General features: G+C 35.9%; 1 protein-coding gene across 2 annotated transcripts in view; it reads right to left on the bottom strand.

Moving 5' to 3' along the window:
• Positions 1-23,871, bottom strand: part of LOC110458579 (Fanconi anemia group J protein homolog) — a 52,556-nt gene extending 28,685 nt beyond the window's left edge. The window contains exons 1-7 of one of the 2 annotated variants that reach the window (XM_021510346.1): positions 23,811-23,871; positions 21,702-21,860; positions 20,940-21,051; positions 20,345-20,398; positions 19,134-19,211; positions 18,378-18,487; positions 15,173-15,312 (exon numbers count right to left, since the gene is read on the bottom strand). In XM_021510346.1, the coding sequence (XP_021366021.1) occupies positions 15,173-15,312; positions 18,378-18,487; positions 19,134-19,211; positions 20,345-20,398; positions 20,940-21,051; positions 21,702-21,791 (584 nt within the window). In that variant the 5' untranslated portion in view covers positions 21,792-21,860; positions 23,811-23,871. Of the gene's footprint in view, positions 1-15,172; positions 15,313-18,377; positions 18,488-19,133; positions 19,212-20,344; positions 20,399-20,939; positions 21,052-21,701; positions 21,861-22,619; positions 22,715-23,810 lie in introns of those variants that run through there. The other variant, XM_021510345.1, reaches the window with a different exon arrangement.
• Positions 23,872-24,098: the final 227 nt, after the last annotated feature.

Below are 24,098 nucleotides of genomic sequence, written 5' to 3'. Positions count from 1 at the left end.
AGGTTGATTTCATTAGAAATGTCATGAAATCTACCTCTTAGCATGCAAAGTGGAACAAAACAAGATTCTGCCAAGGAAAATTGTTTATAATACGACCCTGCAACTGATAAATACTGCTAACCACAGTCAACGATTATTTAATTGTTAGCTGTAGGATGAACTATTGGGTTAAAAACTTGGCCACATGTAATAAAATCAGCGACATTGCGGTTTATTGTTCCGAAAAATTGACACATAAAATGGGTCAATAAAACTTAATTGGATGTTGTAAAGGCCGAAACTAACGGCAATCTGATCCATCAACATTTATTTAAGATGACAGTCGTGCCCAAAAATCTCCTCAGAAATCTGAGTTAACGAAAGCTTGACTGGGGGAATGAAATCTAACCATCTCAGCATGAAATATGCCACATTCCTGTTCGGCTGTTAATACCCTGTATCTGGGATATAAAATAGATTCCACCTTAGGTTTCCTGATATCACTGATATTGCTTGTGACAGCTTTCAATTAATGGGACATGCCATTTTAAAATCACGAGGTAATTGTGTTACAGCATCCTCCTTATTTAATACAGCTACACAGACTCTTTGATGTTATCAGTGATGACAACATAAAGTATATCTTATTTTACTGAGAATTAATTTACCAGTTTCACATTATAACCCTCTGGTGAATTCTACTAAATGACTATTTTGATTCATAAGACGATCACTTTTAAATAAAAGATGTACATACAGCATTTAACAGACACTTTTAAACTCTGTATAGTACACATATTATAAATATAACAGATTTTTACACAATCCTGGAATTTCAAAAAGCTACCTACTGTAAAATAATTATGTTCCAAGAAGAGATAATTTTACGTTGTTCCATGAGTCAATCACAAATTCAAATACTTCACAAATAATTTGTCGGACACAACTAAATCAGTGATATTTTTTTAACAACATCCCGTATTTGAAAAAATTAAAAAAATTAAAAAAAAAAAAGGGTACTGGGTTGTAAATGCATTATATATATGCATACTTGCCAACTCTCCCTATTTTGGACCCTAAAACTGAGCATTTTCAACCACTGAAAGTAAAATTATTCCTATTTTCTAAGATCTGATTATTACATCTAAGAGAACAGCTCAAAAGATGCCATTTAAAAGGGCAATTTTTCCCTAGGGTGACCATAAACACATTTTATTTATGCTTAGTGGCAAGTATGATATGGTACGTTGGAATCCAAAGTCATATAACATGATAAACGCAAATTAATGACACCTAGTTTCAGTAGGGCTGAAACCATACGCCTACCTCACGATACGATACGTATCGCGGTACAGCATTCACGATTCGGTATGTTACAATTCATTACAATACTTTTAGTACAATGCTATACTTAAGAAATAAAATGAATATATAAACGTAAAGGAATGTTTATTGGCTGATTCTCCTCAAAATAATACAAACTAAATGAAGAAAAAGAAATAACAATTGTAAAATACAAATAAAATCTTATAAAAGTTTATATATAAGGCAATTCTCAACTACTGAAACCGGCCTCATATCGACATCAATGATTCTGCCTGTCGCTGTTGTGATAGCTTCATTTCCTGGACTTTTGATATCTAACTTTTGGCGTCAGGAAGACCGTTTGACTGTTACGTAATAGTAATGACTGCACAGGACTTCCGTGTTTTGTCGTCACTGATGTCTTTTTCTCTGACGGTGATATTGATGCCTTTGCCTCAAAAACAATGTCATGCTTCCTCTTTAAATGGGTAGCCATATTTGTTGTGCTGCCTGTTTTGAAACTCACATCAGTGAAATAAATAATACATGTACTCACAAGTTTGTTAGGTTATCATTTACTACGCAAAATCCGAAGTGTCCCCAGACAGGGAACCGGAATGATGTCGGAGGTTTCTTCAACGTTACGTAGCCCTCAGAGATTTCGTCTCCATGTTTGTTTATTTCGAAGTGCTCTGATTTCGAAACGACAAAAGCGATTAGATGATGCAACCTCATGTTGACGAGACCAACCAATCAGAACTGGCATTATATTTGGGAGAGTTGTACTAACAGCCGAGCGGGTAGGACCGTACCGACTGTGTACCATGGGACAGCTCAAAATAATCGTGAACCGAACCGTAAAGAAATACTGCGGTGAATCGTGTAACGCGGTGTATCGTTTAAACCTTAAATTTTATGTCGTTTCGGGAATTGGGGGCCCAGTTATCGTGAATTGGTATATACAACAACTGGGAAAATTTACTGACAAACTACAGGGTAATTGAGTTCTCTTAGATGGAATATGGCTTTTCTGTGTAAAACTCATGCAAACAAATTATATTTAGGTAGTTTTAAAGTGCCACAACGGCAGGTAAAAGTCAACGTTTTGTTTTATTTTGGTCTACTGTAAGGACTTAAGGTGATACTATCATCAATAGGAACTCAAGTCCACCTAAATCTGAATTTCTGCTCTCTCACACTTAAGAACTAAAGCAAGGTCACGGGGGTCAAGGTCAATGCTAAAAAAGTCATGCAACATGCTGTACTCCTAAAGTAGCTTTAGTATGTGAAGTTGCCTGATCTTAGTTGTAGTACCTAATCCATTACTGACATAAACGCAAAAACTTTACCAAGATCACAGAGGTCAAGGTCAAAGGTCAAGGTCATAAAACTGCTTCACACGTCAAGGAAGATAAGTGTGTTATATGACCCCAGTCACAGTACTTGGTCAATAACTGACCAAAAGGTTAAACTTTAACCAGATGAAAATAGTGACAGACCAAATTAACACTTCATGGCTCTCACCAATTAGTAGAAGGGCATAAAAAGAGGAGATGAGCCATGGAACCCCACACAAAGAGAACAAGAGATGTCTACGCCCTGCACCGTGATATTTTTGCCCTCCACTGTAATCAAGTCAGACCCATCTTAAACCCATTAACAACGGTCATTTATATCAATTAAAAGAGCAGCCCTAACCTGTGGTAATAGTGGTGTATACATAAATCTGTCATAGAAAACAAATCCGCATAAACTGTTTAACGCCGAGACCTCACAGCGAAGTTTGGTCCAATAAACAGCAGCCGTTCCTCGTCTGGTGTCGTCTCCCTTGGTGTCCCACACGGCTGTATTCCCTAAACACACCACAATGACTATTTGTCACCACAAACTTCAATATCTCTCGTATCGTTGTGTATGACACCGGCCCAGCTGTATACCATTAGCTAACTATTCACCGTCGTGTAAACGACAAAAAAATCTCAACATATCTACTTTATCTAGTACTTAAATAATTTAACAACTTTTTACAACTTCTCAAAATAAAAAGTCCTCAAATAAAGTTTTCCCCCCTTTACTTCCATTAAAATATTTCTCAGCAATCTTTGTAAAAGGTCTGAAATTTTCATTTAAATTAATTTTCATTGATTTGCACTTTCCTTTTTGCAGTTGTAAATGAATAATTTAGAATGAAAGAGTTTTCATTATTCAAATTACAATATTTATGTCTTTTCTTGAATAAAATTGATTCAAATCAGAATTAAAGATGTTTTGGAGAAATACTGTATGTTATCGCTGATGGTCTTAATAGAAAGATATATCTACTTCTGGGTGGCCGCCTCGGGCCAGGCTGCAGCTCATGTAGATTGACAGATCGACACGGATTGCCAGTCGGGGTGACGACAAGTTTAGCTAGGGGCAGGTTAAGTGACAAACTTGACAGATTATCACACAAACAACTAACTCACTCATGCTAACGACAGTTTGAAGAGAAGCTCAAGCTCTGTTTCGTCACTTAATTGTTATAGTTCAGGGATCATTAGAACATTGAATATTTACACAGATTTGACCTACCTGTTTAAATTGACAATAGAAGGAAATAATGCCCACTGCATTGTGATTAAACACATAAATACTGGGGTAGCAGATTTATATTTGCTCATGGATTAAAAACCATCCTTTTAAAGTCATTAAAAATCTAAAAAAAACTTCTCTCTATTTTGAAATTGACATTTCTAATAAAAAGTAACAACACAATTATATAATCTGAATGACTTTTCAGATACTGTACAGGTAAACAAGTATGTATTGAAATAGAATTCAAGTTGATATCATGAGGACTGACTAAATTAAGCAAGACAGTTCACTTCATCACTTTAAAGCACAAGAACTCAAACTACCGATATTAGAGAAACTACCTTCAAACTACATTTAGTTTTATTTCATTTTCAATTAATGACTTTGGCATAAGAGTGAATACTGGAAACTGGCCAGTTTTGAATTTTATCTCCATTTTCTTTTTAATTACAAAACTATATCCACCCTTTTGTTCAAGAAGGAAAAATGATAAAAAATCAGTGAGCTAAAATATCATGTTTTACAGAGTGTAGATATTCATCCTCCATGTGGCATCCTATATCATGACACAAACAAGCTACCACAGATCTGAAGTGCTGTGCACATTGCACAGTAACAAATAACAAGAGGCCCATGGGCCTTAACGGACACCTGAGTCCTACAGTGTTTATTTTTGTTGTTGAAATATGTACCAATTTGAGTAAAAAATAGTTAAGTATAACGTTAACTTAAGTTTGTCAGGACCCTGAGCTGATCATTCCTAGACCGAGTTTCAGTTAGATCGGACTATTAGAACTTGTTTTAAAATTTGAAATAGTCATTTTCAAAATAGCGGCCATGGCAGCCAAATTGTATTTCTGATCGACTGGAAAAATAACAAAACTTTGTCAGGACCATGAGTCGATCATTCCTACAAAGTTTCAGTTAATTGGCCCGTTAGAACTTGATTTTAAGTTTGAAATAGTTTTTCAAAATGGCAAGCAGTGGCGGCCATATTGGATTTCTGATTGACCCGAAAAATAACAACACTTTGTCAAGACCATAAGTCGATCATTCCTACAAAGTTTCAGTTCAATCGGCCCAGCAGAACTTGACTTTAAGTTTGAAATAGTTTTTCAAAATGGCGGCCATGTCGGCCACATTGGATTTCTGATCGCCCCGAAAAATAACAACACTATGTCAGAACCATGAGTTGATCATTCCTACAAAGTTTCAGTTCAATCAGCTTAGCAGAACTTAACTTTAAGTTTGAAATAGTTTTTCAAAATGGCAGCCGTGGTGGCCATATTGGATTTCTGATTGACCAGCAAAAATAACAACACTTTGTCAGGACCATGAGTCGATCATTCCTACCATGTTTCAGTTCAATCGGCCCAGCAGAACTTGACTTTAATTTTGAAATAGTTTTTCAAAATGGCGGCTGTGGGGGCCATATTGGATTTCTGATTGAACCGAAAAATATCAACACTTGGTCAGAGAGATGTCAGTAACCTTCCCATGAAATATTAATGAAATCCCTTTGCTAGTATTTCAGCTTAAGTTTAAAATGTAAAATTTTAACGGACAACGCATGACAGACGAAGACGGATAGCAATAGGTCACTTGAGCTAAAGCTCAGGTGACCTAAAAATGTCTATTATAATTACCCTATTATGGCACCTTACTGTACATAAGTGTCACAAACACATTACTGCAAATCTAACAATGTATTAGGTGCAGCTATGTGCATTACATTACTGAGAGAAGTTAATGGTACGCTATCAACTGTGACCATGAGAGAACACATCCTAGTACTGATTTATAACTATAGGACCCTTTACGTTACTGAGAGAAGTTAATGGTACGCTATCAACTGTGACCATGAGAGAACACATCCTAGTAATGATTTGTAACTATAGGACCCTTTACGTTACTGAGAGTAGTCAATGGTACTCTATCAACTGTGACCATGAAAGAACACATCTTAGTACTGATTAATAACTATAGGACCGTTTACGTTACTGAGAGACGTTAATGGTACGCTATCAACTGTTGCCATGAGAGAACACATCCTAGGACTGATTAGTAACTATAGAACACTTTACATTACTGAGAGCACTTAATGGTACGCTATCAACTGTTGCCATGAGAGAACACATCCTAGAACTGATTAATAACTATAGGACACATTACATTACTGAGAGAAGTTAATGGTCCGCTATCAACTGTGACCAAGAGAGAACACATCCTAGAACTGATTAGTAACTATAGAACCGTTTACGTTACTGAGAGAAGTTAATGGTACTCTATCAACTGTGACCATGGGAGAACACATCCTAGTACTGAGTAATAACTAGAGGACACTTTACATTACGTACGCTATCAACTGTGACCTTGAGAGAACACATCCTAGTAATGATTTATAACTATAGGGCCCTTTAAGTTACTGAGAGTATTTAATGGTACGCTATCAAATGTGACCATGAGAGAACTCCTCCTAGTACTGATTAATTAGGTGCAGCTATGTGCATTACCTTCCTGAGAGAAGTTAATGGTCCGCTATCAACTGTGACCAAGAGAGAACACATCCTAGGACTGATTAGTAACTATAGAACCGTTTACGTTACTGAGAGAAGTTAATGGTCCGCTATCAACTGTGACCAAGAGAGAACACATCCTAGTACTGAATAGTAAGTATAGGACACTTTACATTACGTACGCTATCAACTGTGACCTTGAGAGAACACATCCTAGAACTGATTAGTAACTATAGAACCGTTTACGTTACTGAGAGGAGTCAATGGTACGCTATCAACTGTTGCCATGAGAGAACACATCCTCGTACTGATTAGTAACTATAGGACACGTTACATTACTGAGAGTAGTCAATGGTACGCTTTCAACTGTGACCATGAGCGAACACATCCTAGTACTTATTAGTAACTATAGGACCGTTTACTTTACTGAGAGTAGTCAATGGACAACTATCAACTGTGACCATGGGAGAACACATCCTAGTAATGATTTATAAATATAGGACCCTTTACGTTACTGAGCGAAGTTAATGGTACGCTATCAACTGTGACCAAGAGAGAACACATCCTAGAACTGATTAGTAACTATAGAACCGTTTACGTTACTGAGAGACGTTAATGGTACGCTATCAACTGTTGCCATGAGAGAACACATCCTAGTAATGATTAGTAACTATAGGACCGTTTACTTTACTGAGAGTAGTCAATGGTGGTACACTATCAACTGTGACCATGGGAGAACACATCCTAGTAATGATTTATAAATATAGGACCCTTTACGTTACTGAGAGACGTTAATGGTACGCTATCAACTGTGGCCGTGAGAGAACACATCCTAGAACTGATTAGTAACTATAGGACACTTTACGTTACTGAGAGAAGTTAATGGTACGCCATCAACTGTGACCATGAGCGAACACATCCTAGTACTGAATAGTAAGTATAGGACACTTTACATTACTGAGAGTAGTTAATGGTACACTATCAACCGTGACCATGAGAGAACACGTCCTAGTACTGATTAGTAACTATAGGACACTTTACATTACTGAGAGTAGTCAATGGTGGTACACTATCAACTGTGACCATGAGAGAACACATCCTAGTACTGATTAGTAACTATAGGACACTTTACATTACTGAGAGTAGTCAATGGTGGTACACTATCAACTGTGACCATGAGAGAACACATCCTAGTACTGATTAGTAACTATAGGACACTTTACATTACTGAGAGTAGTCAATGGTGGTACACTATCAACTGTGACCATGAGAGAACACATCCTAGTACTGATTAGTAACTATAGGACACTTTACATTACTGAGAGTAGTCAATGGTGGTACACTATCAACTGTGACCATGAGAGAACACATCCTAGTACTGATTAGTAACTATAGGACACTTTACATTACTGAGAGTAGTCAATGGTGGTACACTATCAACTGTGACCATGAGAGAACACATCCTAGTACTGATTAGTAACTATAGGACACTTTACATTACTGAGAGTAGTTAATGGTACGCTATCAACTGTGACCATGAGAGAACACATCCTAGTACTGATTAATAACTATAGGACCCTTTACATTACTGAGAGTAGTTAATGGTACGCTATCAACTGTGACCATGAGAGAACACGTCCTAGTACTGATTAGTAACTATAGGACCGTTTACGTTACTGAGAGTAGTTAATGGTACGCTATCAACTGTGACCATGAGAGAACACATCCTAGTACTGATTAATAACTATAGGACACTTTACATTACTGAGAGTAGTTAATGGTACGCTATCAACTGTGACCATGAGAGAACACATCCTAGTACTGATTAATAACTATAGGACCCTTTACATTACTGAGAGTAGTCAATGGTACGCTATCAACTGTGACCATGAGAGAACACATCCTAGTACTGATTTATAACTATAGGACACTTTACATTACTGAGAGTAGTTAATGGTACGCTATCAACTGTGACCATGAGCGAACACGTCCTAGTACTGATTAATAACTATAGGACCGTTTACGTTACTGAGAGTAGTTAATGGTACGCTATCAACTGTGACCATGAGAGAACACGTCCTAGTACTGATTAATAACTATAGGACCGTTTACGTTACTGAGAGTAGTTAATGGTACGCTATCAACTGTGACCATGAGAGAACACATCCTAGTACTGATTAATAACTATAGGACACTTTACATTACTGAGAGTAGTTAATGGTACGCTATCAACTGTGACCATGAGCGAACACGTCCTAGTACTGATTAATAACTATAGGACCGTTTACGTTACTGAGAGTAGTTAATGGTACGCTATCAACTGTGACCATGAGAGAACACGTCCTAGTACTGATTAATAACTATAGGACCGTTTACGTTACTGAGAGTAGTTAATGGTACGCTATCAACTGTGACCATGAGAGAACACATCCTAGTACTGATTAATAACTATAGGACACTTTACATTACTGAGAGTAGTTAATGGTACGCTATCAACTGTGACCATGAGCGAACACGTCCTAGTACTGATTAATAACTATAGGACCGTTTACGTTACTGAGAGTAGTTAATGGTACGCTATCAACTGTGACCATGAGAGAACACGTCCTAGTACTGATTAATAACTATAGGACCGTTTACGTTACTGAGAGTAGTTAATGGTACGCTATCAACTGTGACCATGAGAGAACACATCCTAGTACTGATTAATAACTATAGGACACTTTACATTACTGAGAGTAGTTAATGGTACGCTATCAACTGTGACCATGAGCGAACACGTCCTAGTACTGATTAATAACTATAGGACCGTTTACGTTACTGAGAGTAGTTAATGGTACGCTATCAACTGTGACCATGAGAGAACACGTCCTAGTACTGATTAATAACTATAGGACCGTTTACGTTACTGAGAGTAGTTAATGGTACGCTATCAACTGTGACCATGAGAGAACACATCCTAGTACTGATTAATAACTATAGGACACTTTACATTACTGAGAGTAGTTAATGGTACGCTATCAACTGTGACCATGAGCGAACACGTCCTAGTACTGATTAATAACTATAGGACCGTTTACGTTACTGAGAGTAGTTAATGGTACGCTATCAACTGTGACCATGAGAGAACACGTCCTAGTACTGATTAATAACTATAGGACCGTTTACGTTACTGAGAGTAGTTAATGGTACGCTATCAACTGTGACCATGAGAGAACACATCCTAGTACTGATTAATAACTATAGGACACTTTACATTACTGAGAGTAGTTAATGGTACGCTATCAACTGTGACCATGAGCGAACACGTCCTAGTACTGATTAATAACTATAGGACCGTTTACGTTACTGAGAGTAGTTAATGGTACGCTATCAACTGTGACCATGAGAGAACACGTCCTAGTACTGATTAATAACTATAGGACCGTTTACGTTACTGAGAGTAGTTAATGGTACGCTATCAACTGTGACCATGAGAGAACACATCCTAGTACTGATTAGTAACTATAGGACACTTTACATTACTGAGAGTAGTCAATGGTGGTACACTATCAACTGTGACCATGAGAGAACACGTCCTAGTACTGATTAGTATCTATAGGACCGTTTTCGTTACTGAGAGTAGTCAATGGTACGCTATCAACTGTGACCATGAAAGAACACATCTTAGTACTGATTAATAACTATAGGACCGTTTACGTTACTGAGAGTAGTCAATGGTGGTACACTATCAACCGTGACCATGAGAGAACACATCTTAGTACTGATTAGTAACTATAGGACCGTTTACGTTACTGAGAGTAGTCAATGGTACACTATCAACTGTGACCATGAGAGAACCCATCCTAGTACTGATTAGTAACTATAGGACACTTTACATTACTGAGAGGAGTCAATGGTGGTACACAATCAACTGTGACCATGAGAAAACACGTCCTAGTACTGATTAATAACTATAGGACACTTTACATTACTGAGAGTAGTCAATGGTGGTACACTATCAACCGTGACCATGAGAGAACACATCTTAGTACTGATTTATAACAATAGGACCTTTTACGTTACTAAGAGTAGTCAATGGTACGCTATCAACTGTGACCATGAAAGAACACATCTTAGTACTGATTAATAACTATAGGACCGTTTACGTTACTGAGAGTAGTCAATGGTACGCTATCAACTGTGACCATGAAAGAACACATCTTAGTACTGATTAATAACTATAGGACCGTTTACGTTACTGATAGTAGTTAATGGTACACTATCAACCGTGACCATGAGAGAACACATCTTAGTACTGATTTATAACAATAGGACCTTTTACGTTACTAAGAGTAGTCAATGGTACGCTATCAACTGTGACCATGAAAGAACACATCTTAGTACTGATTAATAACTATAGGACCGTTTACGTTACTGAGAGTAGTCAATGGTACACTATCAACTGTGACCATGAGAGAACCCATCCTAGTACTGATTAGTAACTATAGGACACTTTACATTACTGAGAGGAGTCAATGGTGGTACACAATCAACTGTGACCATGAGAGAACACGTCCTAGAACTGATTAATAACTATAGGACCGTTTACGTTACTGAGAGTAGTCAATGGTACACTATCAACTGTGACCATGAGAGAACCCATCCTAGTACTGATTAGTAACTATAGGACACTTTACATTACTGAGAGTAGTAAATGGTACGCTATCAACTGTGACCATGAGCGAACACATCCTAGTACTGATTAATAACTATAGGACCGTTTACGTTACTGAGAGTAGTTAATGGTACACTATCAACCGTGACCATGAGAGAACACATCTTAGTACTGATTAGTAACTATAGGACCATTTACGTTACTGAGAGCAGTCAATGGTACGCTATGAACTGTGACCATGAGAGAACACATCTTAGTACTGATTTATAACAATAGGACCTTTTACGTTACTAAGAGTAGTCAATGGTACGCTATCAACTGTGACCATGAAAGAACACATCTTAGTACTGATTTATAACAATAGGACCCTTTACGTTAGTAAAACAAGAGACCTATAGGGTCTGTATAGCTCATCTGTTTATATAAAAAAATAATGATAATAATAATTATAGGACCCTATACGTAACTAAAACAAGCTCATCTCTTTTAAAGAAATGACAGAAATCATAGGACCCTTTGCTTAAGAAAAACAAGAGACCCATAGGGCCGGGCCGGTAAACCTCATCTGTTTATATAAAGAAATAAAAAATAAATTATAGGACCCTCTTCGTAAATTAAGCAAGGGACACATAGGGTCTGTATAGCTCATCTGTTTCTTTTGATACTCGAATTAAACAAAGATTTAAAGGTTTACAACTGGTACATAATGGGAATTCACCGATTTTTTAGACCATATTATGAAGTTAAGTGGACAATGTTTACATCAACTTTATTCAGCAGGACATCAACAAAAGAAAAGTAACAGGGGTTACCGAAGATTTAAAAGCAAAAGAATTAACTTAGATGAAAATGATCATTGCAAGATATAAAAAAAAAAAAAAAAATCAAAAAAATTGTGAAATTCTTTTGAAATATCACTTACACAGCACACACAAGTTACATGCAAGCCTTTGAAGGTTGCCCAGGATATTAAGACTGTTTTAAGGATCCCTGTTCCAATGCACTATCGTTTTTCGTATATACAGTAACCTTCCCCTAATTTCGTTCTAGATATACCTGTAGCAGTACAGCTTGGCCACCACACTTATGCTGACTACATGTAGGTAGCCCAGCCCAGCTGAATTTTTACAATCAGGACACTGTTTGCTGATTATGTTTTGTTTATTTCATCTTAAACATTTTTCATAAAAGTCCAGCAAGGACCTTTTTTCCAGAAATGATTGATCAAAGCTGTAGTCATGCCGGAAAAAAATGGATCCTGACGCATAGCTACAGTTTTTGACAGTGGTACAGGGATCCTTAATTTTTCAATTCCTTTTTTTTTCTTTTACACAAACTGAACTTTGTAATAAGAATGACATTAACTTAATCATAAATTTCTAATATTTTTGTTTGGTTTGAAATTTGGTGATTAGCAAAATCTACATTCATAATGATGAATTTTGTTATAACAATAATTTTCAAAAAATTGAATAACAAAAATGTTTCAGCTTAGTGTATTATAATTTGAATCTGTTTCCGTAAAATGTAGTTTCACCATGTTACAAGGACTACAATAGGAGCCAGTGAAGCAGCGCCCTGTTGAGGTGCCACCAACCTGCTAACACTCTCACTGCCCATAAAACACTGACATTAATGATAGGCCCCTACACACACACTCAGGGGGTCACCATTTATTTTACAAGTAAAAATGGATCTGGAAAGTATGAATGGCATATATATAGTATTTTACAATAGAGTCATAATTGTGTGAAGAGTTATCATTCTTGGATGATAATCAGCATCATGAACACCAGGTGGACTTGCTCAGTGCCATAGTGTAATCTCTCACATCACAATGTTAAATTGTATATTTTTTCTGACTCTTTTACACAAATAAGTATAAATGCCCCGCTGGGTTTGTCACATTGTGCAGATGACTGGTGTTTTAGGATGACAGAAAGCTTAAGCCTATACAGGTTTATTGAGATCACATGCACTTTAACTCACTACACTGATGTACTGTAGTGGGAAAGTTGTCAGATCTCCTTTGGTTTTTGTTCAATCCTACGGATAAACAAAGATATGTAGTGTACTCGGGAATGCTAGATCTCTCAGACTTACAGTCCCACACAGTTATTCCTATATCTTATGTTTTATAGGCGATCCTTGTCTACAGATACGAGTTTTACAACGGACTGTGATAATCCTACATTGTCTAGCTATCAGGCTAGATCACAGACTAGTAGATACTGTTATTAAAACCTACAAGAATTCTCAGTATCTAATGACAGATCACGAAAACAATCACAAGACCTGGCAGATTTATACTGTTGTTTTGTTGATCTTTAAATTGGCAAAATTTTAGAATTGTCAAAATAGTTTTAAAAAAATATGGTTGATTTTTTTCCCCCCAACAAACAAGACATGTGTATCAACATCTAGATATAGTTTCTTGTAGAGTATTAACAGAGCTCATTTCTAGTATATTACTTTTGTACTTGTAGCATGTTAAGAAATACTGTATTCTTTCAGCATTCAGGAATTTAGTACTAACATTAAAAAGTGTCTGTTAATGTAATACCTTCAGTAATCAAAATACTGTTGGCAATCCATGTACGCACACATACGTATATTCAGCAAAAAATGGAAAACATCTAGAGCTAACCCCTCCCTTGCAAACTAACTCTAAATTGGTGAAAATAGGACAGTAGAATACCTAACAAGTGACAACCTATTCATTAAAATCATTCAATTAATAATTTGAGGTTCTTATAAACCGCTTTATCACAACCTAGTTAGTAGGTCGTCTCAAAGCGGTTCACTAATTATTATCCGTGGTTATAGGGCCTTTGCAACCAGCCAATATCTTTCTCAACTCCCTGGGGAGCATACAGCCGGAGCTGCCTTTTCGGCGCTCACAGCTAGCATTCAATAATTCCGGCACTACCCAACCACATACTCATTTACAGCTGAGTAGACTGGAACAGGGGAGTAAATATCTTGTTCAAAGATACAGCACAGTGCTGTGACTTGACTCGAACCCGCAACCCTTTGGTTACGAGCCCGGCGTCCTACCACTAGACTACCGTGCCTCACAACCCTTCGGTTACGAGCCCGGCATCCTACCACTAGACTATACTAGCTACCATGCCTTCAAGCACAAAAGTTTGTGGTGGCCCCACCAATGACTGGTCTGAAACTTAAACATTATTTTTCTGTCATCCTGTAAAAACTCACAAAAATTCTTATCAATAAGCCTTTTCATTATGCCACTGCTGTCACAAGTTCAGAGGGAAAGGGCTGCTGGCATGCTCCATGCAGCAGCGCTGCAACATAAAGCTCTATGCTGTTTGCAGTCTGTAGACAATAAACCTTTTGTTGAATCGGGTTGACATCTGACTGTCCACAAAAACCTGTAGCCCTAACAAAATAACTGCTCAAGCCACTTTATACTTCTGTTGCATCTGGGTTAGTGCATTGTTTCTGCGAGTGAGACAGCGAGAACATTGCTTGAGCATCATATACCTACCCAAATTATCTGAAACTGCTTCAAATGAGCCCTATCAAAAGCTCAAGGCCCCTACTGATCCTATCTTGACACAACGTCACTGTAAAAAACGCTTTAATAGGACCTATACACACTGTCGCTGGGTGTTACATCCATGGAACAGTATCCTTTTTATGAATGACTCCAGATTATGTTCGACATTTGGTGATGGCAGGCGTAGAGTTGGGAGACACCTGGGTGAACATTGTGATATGCTGTCGTTGATCAGAACTATTTTGGTAGCAGTAGTGTGATAGTCTGGGGTGAAATATGTATTGGTCACTGTACCAGACTTCTAATGCCAGGGAATTTGAATCGGGTGCGTTATATAGTGACATAACTTTGAGGGCGGTGGCACTCTCGTTTTTACAACATCATGGCACTGTTGCTATTTTCAACAAAATAATGTGCCAGCCCCAGGGCCCCTAGCTACCAGTTGTATAAGCAGAACTTTTCTGAAGTTTAACAATGTTCACTGTTGGATTTGCATCTAAATCACCCGACATGTCACCCATAGAGCGTGTCTGGTATTCCTTTGGTTAACCAAATGAATCTCTACTTGGAACTACTCTGTTGATACATTGGACTACATATAATACGGTGTTGACTTACATGTATTTCCTCTTTGTAGTCACTTCCTCCTGTTTACAGGAACATGCGCAGCACATCTTACTGTCAGCACAACTCTCTTGCTCACCACCAGGGGGCGATGTCTCATACGCTATGTTCAGATGACTTCGTCTAGCTTTCGTCTGAAACATATAGATATACACTTTATATTACTGATACTGATAGTCTATATATATATCGCTAGTAAGACAAAATATAGATGTATAGCATCTTGTGATACAAAACATATACATACATATGGCATCTCATATACAACTAGCCAGACTAACATATATTAAAACACCTATTTAGAGTTAAGACTAAACATAAATGCACAGCAACTACTGAACTATTAAAATTCAACATACATGCACAGCAACTAGTAAGACTAAACACATATGTACAGCAACTAGTAAAGTCAAACATATATATTCACACCTTGTAAGACTAATCTTTATCAAAGACAAAATCTCCATTGAAAATGTGCAAAGAAGGGCTACAAAACGGATCAAAAATACATCAAATCTACCAAACGATGAAAGGCTACTAAAACTGGGACTGCCTACACTCGAATATAGAAGGGAAAGAGCCGACCTAGTCGAAATCTATAAGATCCTAAATAATATCGACCAAGTAGACCATGAACATATGTTTAAACTGGCATCAAATATGGGGACCAGGGGGCATCCAAAAAAGCTGTTCAAAAAAACGTTTCGCCTTGAAGTAAACAAAAATGTCTTCAGCAATAGAACAATAACAACATGGAACAGTCTACCGGAAGTGATTGCCACAGCAATGAACCTTAACAGCTTTAAAACATTACTGAACAACCACAACATTACCAACAGGTCCAAATTCTGGGCCTCTTTTTACAATTAGTACCATGGACACCACATGTGTTTTTAAATATGTGAACTTTTACTGATCATTTGGGAGCAAATCAACACGTGCAAACTTTATACAGTACGTGTGTAAATATACGCGTGTTCATATAGAGAGAGAACTGTTTAATCAATATATAATGTGTGAGTAACATGATCTATATACCGCCACAACTCATCAATGTGTAAATAATGGACTTTTATCATTTTATGTGCAACCAGATGAACATTATCAATAAGTAAATGAAATAAAATCAAGACAGCTCCAAAAGCTAAAAAGCTTACAACGATGTATATTACAGCGAAAGATAAACACACATGTACAAAAACATATGACTAAACATATATTACAACACCTTTAAGGATGTACACCTCTGAGAAGTCAAAAATTTCCCGTATTAAACTTTTTTTCTTATATAGATTTTTGGAAAAGGGAGTTAATGGCATAGTAGAAAATGCAAAATAAAATATATGTCCGTGTGTTCGTTTTTGTGTTATGATCGGTCAAAGATACTAATTTAACAAAACATGTGATTTTAGGTGATATTTGGGTTTTGACCATTTGCAGAACAGATTCATACAATTTCTTCCAAGTGTGTTATCAGATATGTATGAATGTTTGTAGAATTGATGAAAATATTATTTTCTTTTGAATTATGGAAGTAAAATTTCTAAATCTTATTCTTTTAACTCAGAAAGCCGATTCAAGTTACCCCTACCCCCTATTTTTTAATGAAAAAATACTCATTTTTTACCATTTTTTGCAGATTAAACGCTTGATATAAAAAGTTCTGGTATTAAACTGTTTTTAATGTTTAATGAATTAAATGAAAATGTGTTTCTCTTTCTAAAACATCTACAAAAATGGGGGGTCAGTGTGCTTCTTTTTTTGTCCCATTATCATTTGTGTTATTTTTTACCTTTTTCGGGGTCAAACATCAAAAGTGCTTCAGTTACACTAAATATGTAAAATAGATATCAATAATGTATAATTTTCCTGTTTGTTGCCTATTATTTTTATCATATTTGTTTGTTTGTTTGATTTTGTTTAACGTCCTATTAACAGCTAAGGTCATTTAAGGACGGCCTCCCCTGTGTGCAGGATGCATGCGTGTAGTATATGCGTGTGTATTTTGGGAGGCTGCGATATGTTCGTGTTTGTCTCCTTGTGATAGCGCGGAACTGATGCCGACTTTATAGTGCTACCTCACTGAAACATACTGCCGAAGACACCCAGCAGGACGCCCCACCCGGTCACATTATACTGACAACGGGCGAACCAGTCGTCCCACTCCTAATTTGCTGAGCGTTAAGCAGGAGTAGAAACTACCATTGTTAAAGACTTTGGTATGTCTCGGCCAGGGGACAGAACCCAAAGCCTTCCTCACAGGGGCGAACGCTCAACAAATGGCCAAAAGTGAGGCATTGTCAAGGGAGACATTAGGAAGAAGAAAGTTATTTAGAAAGGAGAGAAGAGATAAGGTCCCAAATTGAGTTGCCTCTTACGATCATGCAATTGGGGGCAGCAGGTACAATTCTTACGCCCTACCTGCAGGGACAATTTTTATCATATTGAACATTATAAAAATGTACAGCAAAATTGAACCTGCTACAATTAAAAATGGCGACACAATGACAATTTAAGTGATCAATCTAGTGTCAAAAAAGGTGAAATTTTGGCCTTTTTTGAAGTGCAAGAAATACACATTAATACACATTTTCAAAATGGCCGCTGAATTGGTAATTTTTTTAAATTCTTGTAAAAAAAGTTCTACAAACAACAGGCATCTAGTTTTTTGACATATTTTTCAGATGCGTGTTTGCTAATAAACTTGATCATAATTTGTTAAATATTACAAAATTTGAAAAACCCATCACACCAGATCAAAACGAGACTTGAATGTGATTGAAACCTCAGAAGAGTACATCCTTAATATAAGACTAAACATATTTATATAAAGTTGTAAACTTCACACATACAGGAACTAGTAAGTGGAAGCATTTAAAGTCGATATTTATCTTACAATACCAGAAAAACCTTACTTGTGTTATCCTCAGATTTTCTTCTTTTTATAATCACCGATTTCTTCAAAGCAGGAATTTTTATTTTTATCAAAAACTTCAGCTATTTTGAAATGTCATGTTCAAAATTGTATTTGATCAATATTGAGATTCGGGAAGAGTAGACTACACATAAACGTCGAATTTTACACACATACCATCACAAATAGAATCAAAACTTGTGCATCATATACAAAGCAATTCATCATTGGACCATTAATAACACGTTAGGACAAAACGTGTTATCTATAATCTAGATAGCCCACCTTATCTGTGTTTCCAGGTGTCTTAAACTTGCTGGAAGAAGAATCTTTGAAGTCATCATCATCGTCGTTGTCTCCAAGAGAAATCAGCTGTGCGGCAGTCTGGACCACTTCTGATGAACAAAACATGAATTTGATATAAATTCTGTTATAACCCCTGATATATTATGGATTTTTATTTTATAATTTTGGGTATTCCAAGAACAAAAGTATACAATATATTATACGGATAACTGATAGTACCTTCCTTACCCCAACCCCCCGAATGAATTCATGTCAACTAACATAATTCTATAGATCTTTGATCAGACATGTTCTAATACTTAGTGTGTAACTCTTCAAAATTTGATGTTGTAGTTGTTGGTATCGTGATTTAGATACTAGATAAACCAGTAAAATATTTGATAAGGCACATATAACACGGCAAAAATGGTTTGTTAAGTTCAACGAAGCAATATCATGTTTCTAGTTTATAGAACTCTGTTACTCTAAACACGGAAACTTTGGACAATGTATTCTTTTGATATCATTATTAACCCTTTCACCCCTAAGTAACTTTAATAGTAATTTTAATAGACTCTACCATACATTTACATGGATGAGTCCATTATGGTCTACAGTGGTGAAGGGGTTAAGAATCAAATTACTTCTTTAGATTTAGTCATCACTTTTAATTAATATTTCGTTTTATTAGAGGTATTTTTTCAGATTTAAGGGTGTCATTCTTTACTAACATTAAAGATACTGTAAAGTACCCACCCTGTGTTGAAAGCACATCATCGTTGTTTTTGTCAGGATTTAGTTCCTTTGGTTTCTGACATGTACAGGTGATGTTTGCTGCAAAAGTGAGCATAATTTGAAGTATTTCAAATCAAACAAAAAAGTGAACAAAACTTATATTAAGTGACACAATTAAATTGACATGGTATATATATTTCAAGCTAAGCAAAAAACAAACTTGACAACTTCAAGTGAAACAATATACAAAATTTGACATTATAACTTAATACCTAAACTAGACTAGAAGCTGAAATTAGACTGTTTCTAACTATATTTACCACCTGAAGATTTTTACTGAACCAAACAATTACATTAACTCATTCACCCCTGAAATTTCACAATGGACTATTCAAACCTTTGAATTGGAATAGTTCAAAAGTGTCTTCAAGGGTGAACAAATCTGGTTGAAATCTGACCAGTTTTATAACAATTACTGATTGAAAACTAAAGTTTGACAGACACAATTTAATATCCAGTCTTCTCCAAAAATGAAGGTGGTAAAATTTGGTCAGGTAAAATATCTTTGATATGGACGACTTTCCATGTTTTCTCGACCAAAGGTCCTGTAAAGACTCTTGAATTTGGTACACACTGTAACAGTTCTGAAGAGTTCTATAAAGCGCAGGTTTTCTGTAGTAAAAGCCAAAACACTTTTAGTTTGGAGTGCTGCACTACACTGTAGGGATTAACTCATTCACCACTGTAGACACATTTGAAATCCTCCAATTCAAAGGTTGGAATAGTTCATTATGAAATTTCAGGGGTGAAGATTCACCAACATTTTCCTCAAGAGTGACTTAAAATGTCTTTTTCTAGTTATATGATGCCTATTACATGTAACTCTTTTGTTGTAAAACAGGTAATAAATATTAGATATACAGCACAGATATTAAAATGTAAGAGGGTAACAACACACGTTTGAAGTGAGAATATTGGGTAACAACACCCGTTTAAAGTGAGACTATTGGGTAACAACACCCGTTTGAAGTGAGACTATTGGGTAACAACACACGTTTGAAGTGAGAATATTGGGTAACAACACACGTTTGAAGTGAGAATATTGGGTAACAACACCCGTTTGAAGTGAGACTATTGGGTAACAACACATGTTTGAAGTGAGACTATTGGGTAAAAACACACGTTTGAAGTGAGACTATTGGGTAACAACACACGTTTGAAGTGAGACTTACTTGATTCTTCAGATGTCGATGCTGTACTTGCTTCCTCTGCTACTCTTTTCTTTTCTAAATAAACAAATTAAACACAAAATCATCTGGATTGCCAGTTATTACAAATGTTTTAAGAATTACATATGTCTTCAGATGAAACCTCAATAACCTTGTAAACAAACTACTACTGCTCAGGTAATTGCATTTAGAATTAAACCCATAAATAAAAGGTGTGTATACCCTGTAGAGAAAAAAATATACTTTTAAATGACATTTTTCTAGCTGTTCTTCAGATGATATCATCAGATGTCATAAAATGACCGCTTGATGCTTATCCTATAAGTTTGTAAAAAGTTGGCATAAAAATTGATAGGTAGGCACCAAAATCTATGGTACATTATATGTATTACTGTAGAATCATTTATTTTCGTGGGGTTAAAATTTTGTGGTTTTCATATACAAGCCTGTTTTCTTGGGGATTTAATTTCGTGGATTTTTGTGATCCACGTAATAAACGAAATTTAATGTCCCATGAAAATTTACGATTTTACAGTAGCCTAAAATTACCAGATATGGGAGTATCTTTTAGTTTCCAAAGTTGCAGGGCTAAATTTACCATATTCAGCTGTTTGCCAGGCAAGAGCAGAACACAGCAGAGCCAGACTTTTTCCACTACCGGTAGGACTTTCCAATAAACAGTTCTGTTTTCTCTCTATCCCTTTGATCACCTGAAATATATCACTAGATAGTGATAAATCTGCATCATACAATTGAGTTTCTAAAAATATTGAAACTTAACGTGCTAGGATCTATATTTACATAATATTGATCACTGCTCAACAAAAATGATCTGGTGAACACTTTTAATTATGGCATTTAGTGTTGTATTTACATTCTTTTTAAATTGTGAGACATTTGCTATCTTAATCTCAAAAGTAGCAAGTCGCTCTATGTAAAATTAATGAATTCTCAAAAATTAAATGAATAAAACTGAAAAAATGTGAGAATTTGACTCATAATTCACAATGTACGTACTGTATATACCCTTAACATATGTAATACATCTAAGAGGTTCCAATGGCTAAATTATCAAACTTAACCCTTGAGGCGGGCAAGGTTTACCTTTTCTTTGATTTACAGCAGATAATAGGCTGCTTAATTTCCCTAAAAATGAATGTTTTATTTTCCCAAAATGAAGAAAAATTAGGAATATCTTCTCATTTTAAAAAAATATATCACTATATATTTTCCAAAATTCAAGCATACACCGACTGTCATAAAGTTTATGCAGAAAAAAATCACACTGTGAACTGCTAACGATATATGATTTACCTGGTCTGCACAAGTACATATAACTGTAAGGGTTAATTATATTTACCTTTTCCATCATACTGAACTGTGACGGATACGGCTTACAGGGAAATACAACTTGCACCCCGTGTATCATCCTCTTCTCTTCTGTAGCCATGGTGAACAGCTTTTGAATTTGATATATTACACAAAGTAAAGTTTAAGCCTAAAAGGGATATGTTTGCATCTGAAAAATAAATTAATAAATGAAACATTTCAGTTGAAATTTATACCAAATATAAATAATCAAGCAACTTTTTAAACAAGCTTGGAACTTTCAAGCGCGAGTCTGGCAATACACATAATTACTGCTTTGTCCGTTAATCGACGCCAGAACGATATAAAAAAAGGCGATAAAACGCCAGAATAATTCGGACTATAGTTAAATTACTGCTGTGCAGATGCATAAATGTATGCCAATCCCTGCTAAGTCTGTAATATAACTTATTCAAAGTAAAATTGGGCTTAAATAAAGCAAGTCCCTCAAAAATTGCCAAAGTTACGTTCTTTAGACTACATGTTTACACTGGATGAAAAGAACCCCAATAACTGTCATAAAAATCAAAAGGGTTTGACTGAAAAGCTTACATTATTTTGTTTTCATGGTGTTATCTAGCTGTAAGTAGAGAGTTCCCAACCCTAGCATATGGGAGTGTATACGTAAGTGTCACTCATGATCTAGACGGAGCTTGACTGTCAATATCTTAAGCGCCAACATCAAACGAATACGCATCAAAACAACTCCTGCTCACTGTTGTAGATTACTGTTAAATTCAATCATGGTTTCAGTATTAAAAACATCAACAAATCAAATCTATCAGCTGACAGAAAATCCACAAATTGTTTTCAAGCCATCGCGGCCAGCTGTGTACTTTACGTACAGTATACCTCTGTAAGTGTGGAAGAAGTTAACAAAACAATAACTTAAACTGAAAAGTGTGTTTACATTCAGCTTTTCTGTTGAATCACTGGCTTAAAATTCATTATTATGAATTATTGTCTTCGTCAGCTACATTCTGAAACACCCGCCATATACAATAAACTGACTTCCGTTCTAGATGTAAACGTGGCCGTGATTGGTCAAATACGATGAGGCCCTTTGGGAGTACGATCTAAAACGAAAGTAGAAACTAAATACTGACTGAATTTTGGAAAATGAAAACGAAAGTAGAATTTAAATATCATCTATGGTTCTTAAGTAAATATATAATAACTTATATTCAATTGAAGATATTTACAATTAATCAGCCTGTTACACCTCTTCTTCAAACTTTAATTGATATACTTTTTAAAATATCACTAAAAGAGTACAGTTATAATCAACGCAATTAATATTATAATCAGAGACGTACATGCACTTTATTCGTCATAATTAAGGAATATGCAATAATTGCTTATCCAACCGGGGCAGGCTCATTTTCATTTAATTGATTTTAATTTGACGAATCTATAGCATGAGCTGGACTGTCATTATAAACTAGTTAATTCACAAAATGTTCATGTCGCGATCTTAAATTAAGCAATGACATCAATATCTGTCAATTTACGTGATGTAAAGTTTGAAATGTTCATGACATCATTGCTGTATATAATCGTTATATATTAATTAAGGCACTGAATACAGATGATTTATATGGGAAAATAGTGAATAGATTAAATAATGAAATACCATTGTATAGAGTGTGTGCTATAATTGAATCATTCGATCAATCTACATAATTGATTGAGTTGATTAAATAAAAAAAATCAACAGGGAATTATGGCGTATCAAACGATACAATATTCAATAATTTTACATTTATTATTGAATACAAATTTTAAATATTGTACATATATTTACAATTATTGAACACGCTATAGGGAATCTATATAAATATGTAGGGCGTTGTTATAATTATGTAAAAAGTGCCATCATTGTTTAGTTGGTGTGATATAGACGACCTCAAGTACATGTATTTGAATTTTCCCTCAATTTTTCCATATAATAACATTAATTATATACAGTAACCTGAACCATTAACCCGAAATACATGCTATAGAATCGACCAATCTGATTCACGAAATTCGTGATTAATACATTTTAGTTATTGTTCAATGAAATTAATCTTTTTAAAGATAAACTGAACATTTTACTGACCCGTTTCGTTTGAGAGCACACATACATGATAGGACATCACACCCCTTTAAGTGAGAATCAGACGGAGTGACAGTCGGTAAATCTAGTGTTTGTATATAAAGCTAAATCCCGTACTTGTATTTCGAGCCACCGACCCTCTACTTTCAATTTGCCTATATTAGCCGTAACAGTTCGCGCGCAGTCATCTCATGTTTGCCTGCCACTCCACGTCCCGGTTGTCTGTCTACCCAGGTACTCCTAACAGAGTCAAGTGGCCCGCGGATTAGGCCATAAGTGAGAAATGAACGT

This window comes from Mizuhopecten yessoensis, unplaced genomic scaffold, assembly GCF_002113885.1.
Source record: "Mizuhopecten yessoensis strain PY_sf001 unplaced genomic scaffold, ASM211388v2 scaffold9651, whole genome shotgun sequence".
In the NCBI taxonomy this organism is placed as follows: Eukaryota; Metazoa; Mollusca; class Bivalvia; order Pectinida; family Pectinidae; genus Mizuhopecten; species Mizuhopecten yessoensis.
The sequence above is the reverse complement of the archived record's forward strand: the minus strand, read 5'-3'. Positions and strand labels throughout refer to the sequence as shown.